This window comes from Hirundo rustica, chromosome 14, assembly GCF_015227805.2.
Source record: "Hirundo rustica isolate bHirRus1 chromosome 14, bHirRus1.pri.v3, whole genome shotgun sequence".
Taxonomy (NCBI): domain Eukaryota; kingdom Metazoa; phylum Chordata; class Aves; order Passeriformes; family Hirundinidae; genus Hirundo; species Hirundo rustica.
In genome coordinates this window covers 10,583,410-10,596,288 of record NC_053463.1, presented here as the reverse complement: position 1 = coordinate 10,596,288, position 12,879 = coordinate 10,583,410, and the positions used below count along the sequence as shown (strand labels likewise).

At 42.2% G+C, this 12,879-nt stretch overlaps 1 protein-coding gene across 5 annotated transcripts in view; it reads left to right on the top strand.

Annotated features, from left to right (window-relative positions):
• ACSL6 (acyl-CoA synthetase long chain family member 6) overlaps positions 1-12,879 on the top strand; it is a 58,102-nt gene that overhangs the window by 40,302 nt on the left and 4,921 nt on the right. For 3 of the 5 annotated variants that reach the window (XM_040077999.1, XM_040078001.2, XM_040078000.2), the window contains 10 exons: positions 719-931; positions 3,382-3,516; positions 4,610-4,744; positions 6,493-6,588; positions 7,409-7,481; positions 7,885-7,973; positions 8,536-8,652; positions 8,908-9,051; positions 9,786-9,887; positions 11,036-11,107. In XM_040077999.1, the coding sequence (XP_039933933.1) occupies positions 719-931; positions 3,382-3,516; positions 4,610-4,744; positions 6,493-6,588; positions 7,409-7,481; positions 7,885-7,973; positions 8,536-8,652; positions 8,908-9,051; positions 9,786-9,887; positions 11,036-11,107 (1,176 nt within the window). The remainder of the gene's footprint in view (positions 1-718; positions 932-3,381; positions 3,517-4,609; positions 4,745-6,492; positions 6,589-7,408; positions 7,482-7,884; positions 7,974-8,535; positions 8,653-8,907; positions 9,052-9,785; positions 9,888-11,035; positions 11,108-12,879) is intronic. The other 2 variants (XM_040078002.1, XM_040078003.1) reach the window with 2 other exon arrangements.

Sequence of the window (12,879 nt, the reverse complement as noted above, 5' to 3'; positions counted from 1 at the left end):
CTTCTCTTTCCTCTGTCTGTGGGACAGTAATAATGCCCTTAAAATCATATTTTAATCACTTAAAATGACAAGAAACACTAACAAAAGTAATTAGTTTTTGAAGCCTAAAATTAAATCATTAGTTTTCCAACACATTCTGATTCAAATCAGTGATTAATCAAGAGAAAAGAAAAAAAAAAAGGCTAATTTTTACTCTAGTAACACTGTGATTCTTGAATGGGCTGTATGCAAAGTGGGAAAGTGCTGCTCCTGCAGAGCCCTGCTGGTGTCCAGGAGGCTCCTGCAGGTTAGCACTGGGATCCTGGGGCTCCTGCATTTATTGCATAAATACCAGGATCCTGCTGTCTGCACACAGCTGAGAGCACAGATCAGGGTCTCGGCACCTCCTGGTAGAAAGCAGTGAATAAAAATTGGATTCTCTGTCAGGGTGAGCCTCCAATCCCAGCGTGAGCTGCGTGGATACAATCTGCCTTCTGCCAAGGAGAGCCCTCTCCATTGCCCTGTGTGTACATCTCTGTGCTCTCTACTCCTCCTGCTAACTGAGCTCCATGATGCTGTGGCTTTAACGCTTCCCTGTGTCTGCCGCTCCCTCCTCTCTTGACAATCTTTACCCTTTTGCTCCTCTGGTGCCATTTTTCTTTTTATTATTTTATGACTTTCTTGTTGTCTTCCTGTCAGTGTTTCTTTCCTTTCTGTCTCCCATGCCCTTCACCTGCAGAAAGTGATCTTTCCGAGACAGGACGATGTGCTCATCTCCTTCCTGCCTCTGGCTCACATGTTTGAAAGAATTATACAGGTAAGAAACCTGCCTGAACTGACGAGGCCTTGTGGGGCTCCTTGTGTTTTCTTCCAGAGTCAGTGGTCTCCTACTTGTGAGGATGTACACATTTCCTATTTGCCTTTAGCACACATGTTTGAGAGAATGGTACAGGTAAGGTCATGGTGTCAGTGGAAATCGTCTTTTTTCCACACCACCAACAAAAAAAATAAAATAAAATGAATAAAATACTAAATAACCAGCGATATCTTGTAGCACTAAAAAGGCTTGTACTCCAGAAGTGCCATGTGCATAACACCAGAGCCAAGGTCTCAGTGACATGGCTGTGAGTCCAGAGCGAGGCCAGGAGAGTTTCCCAGGTTCTCTAGTTTACAACTGGCTCAGGGATTGAGAAATAGCCTTCAGCAATGAGCCAAACTGATTGCTCATTCTGCTCATGGCTACTGCCTCCTGAGCAATTTGTGGGACAGCTTTTCAAAGCAACCTAGGATGAGGTGTCATGTGAGTTAAGATAAATATCATGCCATTTTCTACATCAGCTAAAATGACTTTATTGCACAGATACCATGATCTGCAAAAAAATCCCCAACCTGGCAGACTGTGAAAAAGAGGAAACAGATCATGGTGTGGGACACGTGATCCTCCTGGCAGGGCAGCATGCAGTGGGCATTCACTGGAGCCTGTGGCCCCTGGGAATTGTGGCAGGTCCAAGCACTAGGTCTTGCCAGCCCACAGAACTGACTCCATGTCTCTTTGGGAAAACAACCACGCTGATGATTTGTGCTGCAGTTGGTGAGCTTGGCAAGTCAGGTGAGACAGCCACATCAGGTCTCCAGGCCTGAGAAACTGCAAACTTAAAATGGATCCAGTATGTGAAGATTGGATCTGGATCCATTTGCAACTCTGTACTTTCTCAGGGAGGCCTGTTACAGGCTGAAAGCATACTTTCTGACTCAGGCAAGCATCTGAATATAAACCTCCCACTTCTTAGTAACATCTGTGCCAGAAGTAATATTTTTTTTTTCTGTTAAGACTCTCACAAATTGGAAGTAAAAGCCCATGAAAGATTTGGAGAATTTAGAGCATAGCTTTTCTCCACCTGCAAGGCAACATGGTCAGTGTGCCAGCACTGTTCAGGCAAACAAAAATATAATTATTCAAAATTCATCTAATGAGGGGGCAGAAAGAAATTAGAAACATTGAAAATGCTTTCATTTCACAGGATGTTACTGTACTGAAAGGGACAGCCTCTAAAGGATGTCCAGGTTTATCCTCCTGTCTGAAACGGCTTATTAATATAAAGATTTTTTCAAAAGGGCTAAAAAGTCATTTTCAAAAGCATTCTGAACAGCAAGTACTGCATCAGTGTCCCTAGTTTTAGCCAATATTATTCATTCCTGGAATTTACAGTTAAAATCATACGGATACATTCTTTAGAGCTAAGAATTTCTAGTTCCTATTTTAAATTCCCAATGAGCACACTGGTTACATTTTCTTTTTTAAATTCACATGCAGTGTAAAGCACAGATTCAGCAGTGTGATTTTCATTAAACCCACATCACATGTGTAAAATTCCTGTGGTTTCAGCTGATGGAGACAGTCTCTAACTGCCTGACAGAGCAGTGAGAGCAATTTGGTTAGTATTGCAGATTTTTAGGAGCAGCACAAAAGACGTGGATGTCTCTTAACTAAGTAGGTTGAAGATTCCTTATCTGGGGAAGACAGGACCACAAAACGGAGCTGAAGTTTTCAGTCTGCCCAGGAAGGCTGGGCTCAGCTCTGGCATCACAGGCACTTGCTGAGGACGTTTTCTCCTTCATGCACTGTAAAAGCATGGGAGAAGTGCTGGTCTCCAAATGTTCTTCAGTGATAAAATGCCAGTTTGACCCAGTCTGTGATGGCTCCTTGCAGGGTTACTGGTTACCAGTAACCAGCTACCAGCTGGCTCGTGGCCAGCAGCCCCATCCCACGTATTGAGCTCCATTCTGATCTGAGGAAAACATCCTGCTTTGTTTTCAAGTACAAGGCTTCTGGATTTGTAGTTTCCATACAAGTCAAGCACCTTTTATGAAGTGGGCTTCTATTTCTGGGATATCAGGCACTGTATTGCTAACGTAGTTTATATCGTTGTATTTAAACAAAACTAAAGTATTAACATCTAAAAATTGGATGCTGCTCCGTGTCTTGTGATGTTTCTTACTTTGTATCTCTGTATTGATGATAGGTTGTCATGCTGTGAGCTGCTATGGGAGGGCTGGGCTTTAGGAAAGTTCTGATCCAGACTCTGACCATAACTGGGACATCTCCATCTCCATATGCAGGGGATAAAGTTTTCCCTTTTGAAAACTTTGATTCCTTGTTCTTCCAGAACAAGTAGCAAATTTGGTGGATGCTGAATTGCCAGTACTGAAAAATGCCCAGAACTATCTGGATATTTCTATTCAGTGCAAAATTTATTGTTACTTTATTCTATTTCCAAAGTCCCATTTTTGCCATATTGGAGAGTCAAAATTCAGAAAAGGTGCTTCTGCGCTTGAGAGGAATACTTTGCTTTGGGAATTGAAAGCAAAGGGGTTACATGTGCTGCTCTTTCTCCCCATCAGTCTGTAGTGTACTGCCATGGAGGGCGAATTGGCTTCTTCCAAGGAGATATTCGCCTCCTGTCTGATGATATGAAGGCACTGCGGCCAACCATCTTCCCCGTCGTGCCACGGCTGTTGAACAGAATGTATGACAAGGTGAGCTGGATTTTGATTTTACTCTTTTTGGAACAATGGAGTTTATGTCCCTTTACTACTCAAGTGGAAGAATTCCATTAGTCATGGAGATTTCTCAAGCAGATTACGCTATTTCTGCCTTGCTGCAGACACATTCTCACCCTGTGCAATGGGTACTTCAGTGTGTAAGTCTGTATTATGACTTACGCAGACTCCAGACACAGCTATCATGTGTGCATATGAAATCCCTCTGCATTAGCCTCCTACCATGTTCTCACTAAGCTTACCAGTGACGTTTCTAGAGATGTGGGATTTTTTCATCACAGAAACGTCAGTCAAACCTGGCTGCACAAGGAACTTTTGTGCCCTTCAACCAGATTTGAAAACAAATCTCTAGTTCTGGTGGCAACAACAGCTGGAAATCAGAAATTTCAAAAAGCTTTTGAGGATTTAGGCAGTGTAAATGTGACAGTGGCTTTTGGATTTAGAAGTCTTTAAAACGAAGGTAAAGGTATTGCAAGGTATTTAAGACATGCACGTCTGGTGATCATGTTAAATCTGTTTGACCAGCTGGGAATATTTATTCCTCAGAAGACTTACCTGCTAAAGACAAGCTTAAGCACAAGCTACTGATTTAATTTTTCCCCAAGGTCATGGCTTCTGTGCTTTATTAGAGACACAGGCACTGGCAGTTTCTCATTTGTTCAGGTGGAGTTTGTGCTGGTGCCTGATTAAGCTCAGGTAAATGCAGCCCCCATCACCACATCAGCCACCACTGATACCTGTTCATGTTGCTCATTCCCTGTTACTCATGTTGCATGGACTTCACTGAACCTTTCACAGAAATTATATAGTAAGAGCAGCCCTGCCAATCTAGTCAAAGCCTGCAGCACCATTCTGTCTTTTCCCTCTGAAGGAACCAGACGTACAATAGGGAATGGAGTGAAACACATCATTCCTTTTTGCCCCAGTAACAAACCCCATCGTAGCCTTGTTTCCCTGTGCTGCAAACAGAACTGTACCCACCTGGCTGGGTGGGTGTGATGGGGAGAACAGGTGTTGATGTGCTCTCCCTTCTCGCTGACACCTTGTCTGCCATCCTGTGCTCCCGCAGATCTTCAGCCAGGCTGACACATCCCTCAAGCGCTGGATCCTGGAATTTGCGGCGAGACGGAAAAAGGCTGAAGTTCGAAATGGCATCATTAGAAATGACAGTTTGTGGGATAAACTTTTCTTTAATAAAATACAGGTAAGTGAGTCAAGAAGTGAGTCTGAAGTCAAAGAACTCTTGTTTCTTCTAGCAATGACTGGTTTTCTGACAAGGGAGTTTCAGACAGTAGGAAAAATTTCCTTATGGATAGGTTTGTCAAGCATTGGAACAGGCTGCCCAGGGCAGAGATGGAGTTACCACTCCTGAAAGTGCTAAAAAGGGGTGTGGATGTCCTCAGCCACTTGAGGACATGGTTTAGTGGTAAAGATGGTGCTGGTGCTGGGTTGATGGTGGGACTTGATGACCTTAGAGGTCTTTTCCAGCTTTAAGAATTCTATGATTCCTTAAGATCAGTGTCGTTCACTTGCCTGATGATGAACTGTGGGCAATAACTACTCACTAGTGAACAACAGACTGGAAAATGGAATAGAAAAATGGAACTGAGCATAGTTTGTTGCTCTGTGAAGTTTTGCCTTGTTTATTTTTATATTTTTGTTTTTAAACACCATGCATAATGTCAAAATTTCAATTCTCTTAGGGAGGACTTTCCAGAGGGAAATAGAGAAACACAAGGCAGGCTAAGATGACATTTGCCATATCCCTTTTCAGCAGCACCAAGAAATCACTAGTTTATGGAATAGCTCTCAGATAGAAACTGTGCCCCTGCAGGAGAGAAAAGGTATCAAGGATGAAATTCAGGGAGGTGGTCATGTAAAGAGGAGTCATTGATCAAAGAGACGCTGCTCCCAAGTTTTCTGCAAAATCTCAACAAATAGGATTGGATTTAGGGTTGGATTTCAACTGGGCATATTCAATCCTGCTTTTCCTCCTAGGAAAAGAATAAGGTTATTAAAGAAAAAATGCACACATGAGTCATGGTTTAGCAACCATGAGGAAAGAAATCAGAATGCCCTTCTGTTTGCCACATACCTCAGTAAAAAAAGAGATTAAATTGGCTTTAAACCAGTCTTTTTGGGCTCTATACTTCTCCAAGGGCCTTTAATTACTTCATTTTTTTAATCGGATGACTTATCTGGAGACATGCCACTTTATTTCTAACTAAAGAAATTGACTGTACTTGTGGTCTGTGGATTATTTGTCCTCAGTGTGCAAAGATAGCCGAGTTCACCCAGCCGGGAGTGAGCCAGGCTGCATATTGATGCAAGGGCTGGCGAGACAGGCAGACTCAGTCAGCGGTTGTTTTCTTTTGTGCTGGGTTTTCTTTTTTACTTTTAGGATAAAGGAAAGGAAATGAGGGGGGAGGAGAAAGAAGTAAAATGGGACACAGGAATTGATGTAATACCCTCCAGAAATATTTGAAGGTCATCTGCCTTAAAAAAGGGACAACATTATTTTGGAGGGCTTGGGAGGCAATTCATTGAAACCGATGAGGTGTAAATAAGCAAAGAAGACTGGATGGGGGAAGAGTCTGTTTTTCCCAGCAGTTCCCAGAGCCAGGTCTGCAGCCTGCCCGGGCACAGCTTTCGCAGGAGCCCTGGCTGAGCAGCTCGTCCTGCCAGTAGGCGCTCCTGTCTCTGTACACTGCATGGGGTTTTATGCCTCAGGAAAGCTTCAGAGCTGGTTCGTATTTCCATACATGTCCACATCACAGAACCACAGAATGGTTGAGTTTGAAGAGTCCTTGAAGATCTTCTAATTCTGAGCCCTTGCCATGGGCAGGAAATCCTGCACATCTATTCTAGAGAGAGCATTTTGTGCTAGCTCATGGTTTTGCCATCTGCAGTAGCTTCTGATGCTTTCTTTTTTTTCCTCCTGCTACCAAACAGGCAAGTCTTGGGGGGTGTGTCCGCATGATAGTGACAGGCGCTGCCCCTGCATCCCCGACTGTCCTGGGCTTCCTTCGCGCGGCCCTCGGATGCCAGGTGGGTTTGTGTGGCTGTTCAGGGACCTTCCTCCACTGCTAGCAAGAGAACACGTGGTATTAATGAAAGGAGATGTGTTCGACCCTCAGAATTGCATTTAGGACAGCTGTACCAGGATGGATCCAACAGCAGGGCTTGGGACAGCCATGGAGGCCTGGTACACCCAGAGCTCAGGGGGGTGGGAACAGCCCTGGGACGGCAGTAACAGGCAAAAGATATTTTCACTCTGGCATCTCCCAGAAAAACCCCATAGGCTCATCCCACCCACCTCTCAGCACCAAATTGAGTATGTGCAATTAAATGTGTTTGTGCAAGTGCTGGGAGCTTCATTACATGAGTTTTATTCTATATATAAATAGAGAGAGCTAATCTTCAGATGTCAGCCTAACCTATTTAAGATGCCCACTGCATTATTTCTCTGTGATAGGAAGCCTAGGGCAGCTGAAAGGTCTCATTCGAGGGCCTAAAATTAGTCATAAAAAAAAAAGGTAGATTTTCAAAATGTCCCACAAAAATACCTTTTTTCCTCACTAGTAAGTTCCTCTCATGGTATAGCACATGTCCTGACTCAAAGGCTAAGTGCTCAACTCATCTTCTCCCTGTTTTCAACGTTACAGAGCCATGGTCTTTCCTAGTTACGTAGATGGAATTTTGAACAGAGTAGGAGCCAGGGACAGTTGTCCCATGGCAAATGGGCACCCACACATTGCAGCTGCAGGCTCAGCTCACAGGACTCTGCAACAGAGGGCAATGCTTCGGATTTCAGTTTGTAATAGGGAAATCTTTTATGATCTTGTAAAGATACCTGTCTCTTTGTCAGGTTTATGAAGGCTATGGCCAAACAGAATGCACAGCTGGATGCACCTTTACAACTCCAGGTGACTGGACATCAGGTAATTATTTTCTTCCACCATTTGAAGAAATAAAAGAAATGCACGTTCCTTTAGGAAGTTATGGACTGTAACATCAAGGCCAGGCTGGATGGGGCTTGGAGAAATCTGATCTAGTTGAAAGTGTTCCTGCCCATGGCAGGGGGTTGGAGTGAGATGAATTTTAAGGTCCCTTCCAACCTAAATCACGCTATGCTATTTCAGAAAAGGTTTTATATCCAAAGAGGAGGTGTCGGTATTTAGTTTTAATAGTGCAAAACATTAATAAAGGAAGTTATTTCTGCACACAGACACAGCTCCTGCAAGAACATCCAGTGTTTCTACAACGATGCAAGTAACTAATGATAAAATGCTAATTATTGTTTATAGGAGAGATGACAAGTGACTTGATAACTTTGATTTCCAGGTCATGTAGGAGCCCCTTTGCCCTGTAACTTAATCAGATTGAAGGATGTGGAAGAACTGAATTATTTTGCTTCCAAAGGAGAAGGAGAGGTAGCAAATCACATTTTTATATCAAATTCTCACTAGTTAACACTGTATGAAGTAGTTTATAGAAGCATTTTACCTTTGTAGGGTGCATGGTTGCTGATGTATTACACAGTGCAATCAGGAAAGGAAAATGGCAGTTTAACAATAGAGCAGCAAAGAATTAATGAAAAAGGAGCTGTGGCAGTACTTCCAGCCTGATTCCTTGAACTGCTAAGACTGAATTAATTAGTTCAGCTAAGAAGAGCTGAATTGCTGTGATTTCTACATTGCTGTGATTTCTACATTTCTGTGATTTCTATACTACACAAAAATTAAACTTATTGAAATAACTTTATTTTTAACTGCAAATGTAATGTAAATCAACTTCAAACAAATCAGTTTTGCAAACCCTACTTCATATCTCCATTAGCTCAAAAAAAAATCCATAGATAGTTTAATAACCCAATCTATTTAAGTTTCATGCAGCATAGTCATTAAAATATTTCAAATTTTGTGAGTTACTACTTGACTTGTATTTATAGCAGAATAAGAAAATAATTCATCATCACCCCTGTTTGTTTTGCAGATCTGTGTGAAAGGACCCAATGTGTTTAAAGGTTATTTGAAAGATGAAGAGAGGACAGCTGAGGCGCTGGACCAGGAAGGCTGGCTTCACACAGGAGACATTGGAAAATGGTTACCTGTGCGTACTGGGCACACACAGAGTTCTTATGGCAATTGTATTATCCCATGTAAATTTTCAAGCACTGAACTTAGGTCTCCAAGCAGGTCTATCTTTACAAAGGATTAAGTTTATATTTGGCAGAATAAGCTTGATATGTCAGTGAAGCATTTGAAAGCACAACAGGCAATTGAATGCTCTGTTAAAGACAGGCTGCTTGCTGAGTTTCTGTGGTTAAATCACTTTCTGGGAATTCTTATTTCTTTCTCCTAACAGAATGGGACCCTTAAAATTATTGATCGGAAAAAGCATATATTTAAACTTGCTCAGGGAGAATATATTGCACCAGAGAAGATAGAGAACATCTACATCCGCAGTGACCCTGTTGCTCAGATCTATGTCCATGGAGACAGCCTGCAGGTACAAACCAAGCTTTCAGAAAATCTTACTTTACTCTTAGTAGTTAGAAGACAGAGAGCTGGGCATGAATGAAGGGAAAATGTGAGTGGATCATACCACATTGTCTGCCTCCTGTTTGGAGCTGGCTGACAGCCAGGCAGGAGCTGAGCTACTGCTGTGACCCTGAGCATCTTAGAGAATGCTGTAGCCAAAGATCAAGCCTTTAAGTTGGTTTTGGTGTTGCCCTTTGGGTCTCCAATGCTGTCCTTTGCCACCCTGCCTGTGGTAAGCCAGGCAAAGGCAAAGCCGCTGTTGCCCCCCACACTGCCTGCCCATTCTGACCAATCTTGTTCTGTTAATGTGCACATTTATACACACACCTACAGCTTTTGAAACCGTGGCAATTCATCCTCTGCATTCAAGACTCACAAGCTTCTCTTGGTATCAGAGTTTGCCTAGGACTTGCAGGGCCATGTGAGTTATTAACGTCCAAGAGGAGCACAAACTCAGATGAGGGTTTTTAAAACTGCTGGTACTTGCACAATCACACACAACCTTTTGTCTGAGAAAAGGGCACAGACATTAGAATGTACTTCATGATGATATGTTAGCAAATTATTGACATAATTAACCAAGAAGTGGTAAACATGCAGAAATTCAGCTGACTTGTGTATTCTCTTCAGTGTAGAGCCTGGAATGTGGTTCAGGCTGCAAATGTGATTTCGCCTGCAGCTCTCCTTCTCCTTTTTCTACAGGCCTTCCTGGTGGGAATTGTGGTGCCCGATTCTGAAGTTATGCCAGGCTGGGCAAAGAAAAGAGGATTTGAAGGAACATATGCAGAACTCTGTAAAAATAAGGTTTGTATCTGCAGTACAGACATTTGTTGTTGTTGTTGTTTGGAAATTTTTGTTTGTTTGTTTTTCTGTAGCATTATGTGTGCACAATACTGTGTCTAAGAGTGACAATTTCAGTGACAAGAATTATTTCCTCATTGAACATTCAGCAGGGTTGACCTGGATCCAGTGATGTGTAGCACCAACCTCTGCCAGCTTTGGTGAGGGGAGGCCAAGAGTCTGTCTTGCAGAGAACAACAGCACAGCAGGAGGAAAGTTTGTGTTTGCTTAGATTTCTTAAGTTAGACAACTAAATAAAATTTATCACTGGTCTTCTCTGTGGTGACCAGCAACAGGACCAGAGGGAAGGGCCTGAAGTTATGTCAGAGGAGGTTTATGTTGGATATTAAGAAAAGATTTTTCCCAGAGAGGGTGTCTGGGTGCTGCAACAGGCATCCAAGGGGACTGGTCACACTGAGTCTGACAGAGCTCAAGGACAACACTCTCAGGCACATGCTATGATGCTTGGGGCTGTGCTATGCAGGGCTAGGAGTTGGATTCCATGATCCTTGTGGGTCCTTCCAGTTCAGGATAATCTGTGATCCTATAAAAAGGATGCCAGTCTTAAACACATGCTCTCTAATACTGAGGGACTGCATTGGATCACATCACTGAACCATCCCCCTGGTGTCTGTGGGCAGTGATTCTGCATTGAAGTCTGGCAGACGGCTGAAGGACCGTAAATTTAACAGCTATGTCACACAGCTGGTTTGAAAATAGAACCTTACTTTTCATACCAAGGAGACACTTTAATGTTTGTACACTACAACAGAATTTTGCTAATTACCTATTAACTGCATTGGATCACACCACTGAACCATCCCCCTGGTGTCTGTGGGCAGTGATTCTGCATTGAAGTCTGGCAGACGGCTGAAGGACCGTAAATTTAACAGCTATGTCACATAGCTGGTTTGAAAATAGAACCTTACTTTTCATACCAAGGAGACACTTTAATGTTTGTACACTACAACAGAATTTTGCTAATTACCTATTAACTGTTAGTAAGGCACTTGAACTTTAGTCAGAAACACTTTTTTTTGTAAACAGTGAGCATTAGTTGCATATAAGGTTTACTATGGTAGCTTATGAGGAATTTCTGTGTTTTAATGCAGGAACTGCAGCAAGCGATAATGGAAGACATGGTACGGTTAGGGAAGGAGAGTGGGCTTCACTCCTTTGAGCAGGTAAAATGAAACATCATTTAGTGTGGTCAGGCAGGCAATTTGTCTGTATAGAAGAGCATTTATGATGTTACTACAAATCTTTGTTGCAGCTGTACATGATGTTTTTGGAAAGAGCTTTATTGCTGGGAAGTTGTATTTATTCCTTTGGAAAAATGCATTTGCTGTGATTCTGCTTCCCATCCATGTTTGAGATTTGAATTAAATTTAGTGAAAGTTTTGGGTGCAGAGGTCAAAATCTAAATCAGGGACATGGATAATCTCCAGACTGACAACCAGAGGTCAAGATAAACATCTGTAGGAGTCTGACTTTTCTGCCACTGAAAGCTCTGTTAGAAATTGGGTCACTAATTAGTATTCTTATACCTGACCTCAAAATGCTACTGGTTTCTTTATTTTCAGTCTGGGCATTAGTTCTTTCCTGCTTATGTAAATATTTCTGCAATAGAGGTACAAACACTTTAGAAGGGGAGATCTGAAATCAACCATGGATTACATAGCATTAAAAACACAGATAAATTATCCACCCCATTTTAAAATGTCAAATGCTTATTTCTGTTTAAAAGATTAACATCTTTAGCATTACATATAATTAGCCAGGGCCTTTTTGCTTTTGTTTAGACTGTTTCTGGGTGATAATTCTAGTAAGTAATTCACCATATTGGAGTGGAGCAGAAACATCATTAAACATAACCCTGTTATTCTTTATTTGTTAATTTGACAGTTACCTATGCACATTAAATGATAGCAAAAAGAAATGTATTTAAAAATAATTCAGTACAAAGCATCGTTTTTAATGCCCATAATTGTCTGTGCAAATAAGTCTTGCTTGCCTCTGCCATGGTCTTCACAGTATGAAATATCCTCAAGTAATCGATTCCACCAGCAGTTTTCAATTAATAAAGTATAAAGTAGTGAGGAAAGCCTTGTCATCTTTCTAAAAATTGGAATAAAATTATAATATAATCGGATAAAAATAAATTACACAGTTTTCAAAATTAAAGGGCTTCAAAACTTCACCTCTTTTGCAATATGTAATCTTAAGATCAAACTTTGAGCCAGATACTGTGACTAATGTTCGCGTGGGATGGGATCCCCTGTTTATGGGGATACTCTTTTGGCATCCATGTCCTGGTCTGCAGCTTGGATCTCTGTCTTGGGAATGACAAGTGTGACTTCTATAACCATCAGCTTCCAGGATCTGAAAGCTAGTGCAGCAAATGGGGAGCATTAATAGCACAAACACTGATTTATGAGGGATTGCATGGGAGCAGGACCTGGACCACAATGCTTGCAGTGAAAAATGAATCACATATCTAAGGAATAGAAAATGGATTTGCAGCCTATATCACTGCAACTCCCAGCCAAACAAACTGCAAAGCAGTCTGGCTTGGGGTATCACAAAAGCAGCAGATGGCTGGGGAATTTTGTTTTAAATCGGTGGACTCTGACCAGTCACACAGCAGTTTTCTGCTTTCTCCCACACTAGCACGGGAAGGAAAAGCTCACTCCCATCTGTGCTGCCAGGCTCCCCACTGTGCTCAGAGCCACTGCCTCAAACAAGGGCAGCCTTGTGAAATGCCATTTGCACAGCCTAAAAGATTTGTTTCACTTTAATTGGCTAAAGATGATCATCATGTGCACGCTTTGTGCCTGCAAAGCTTCATGATAATTTTGCAAGATTGAATCAGTTCTGTTTACTTTTGCAGTGGGGTTGAGGTTTCCTAGCACAACTCCCTGCCCTTGCCCTCTCCCCCACTGCCTTTCAGCCGTGT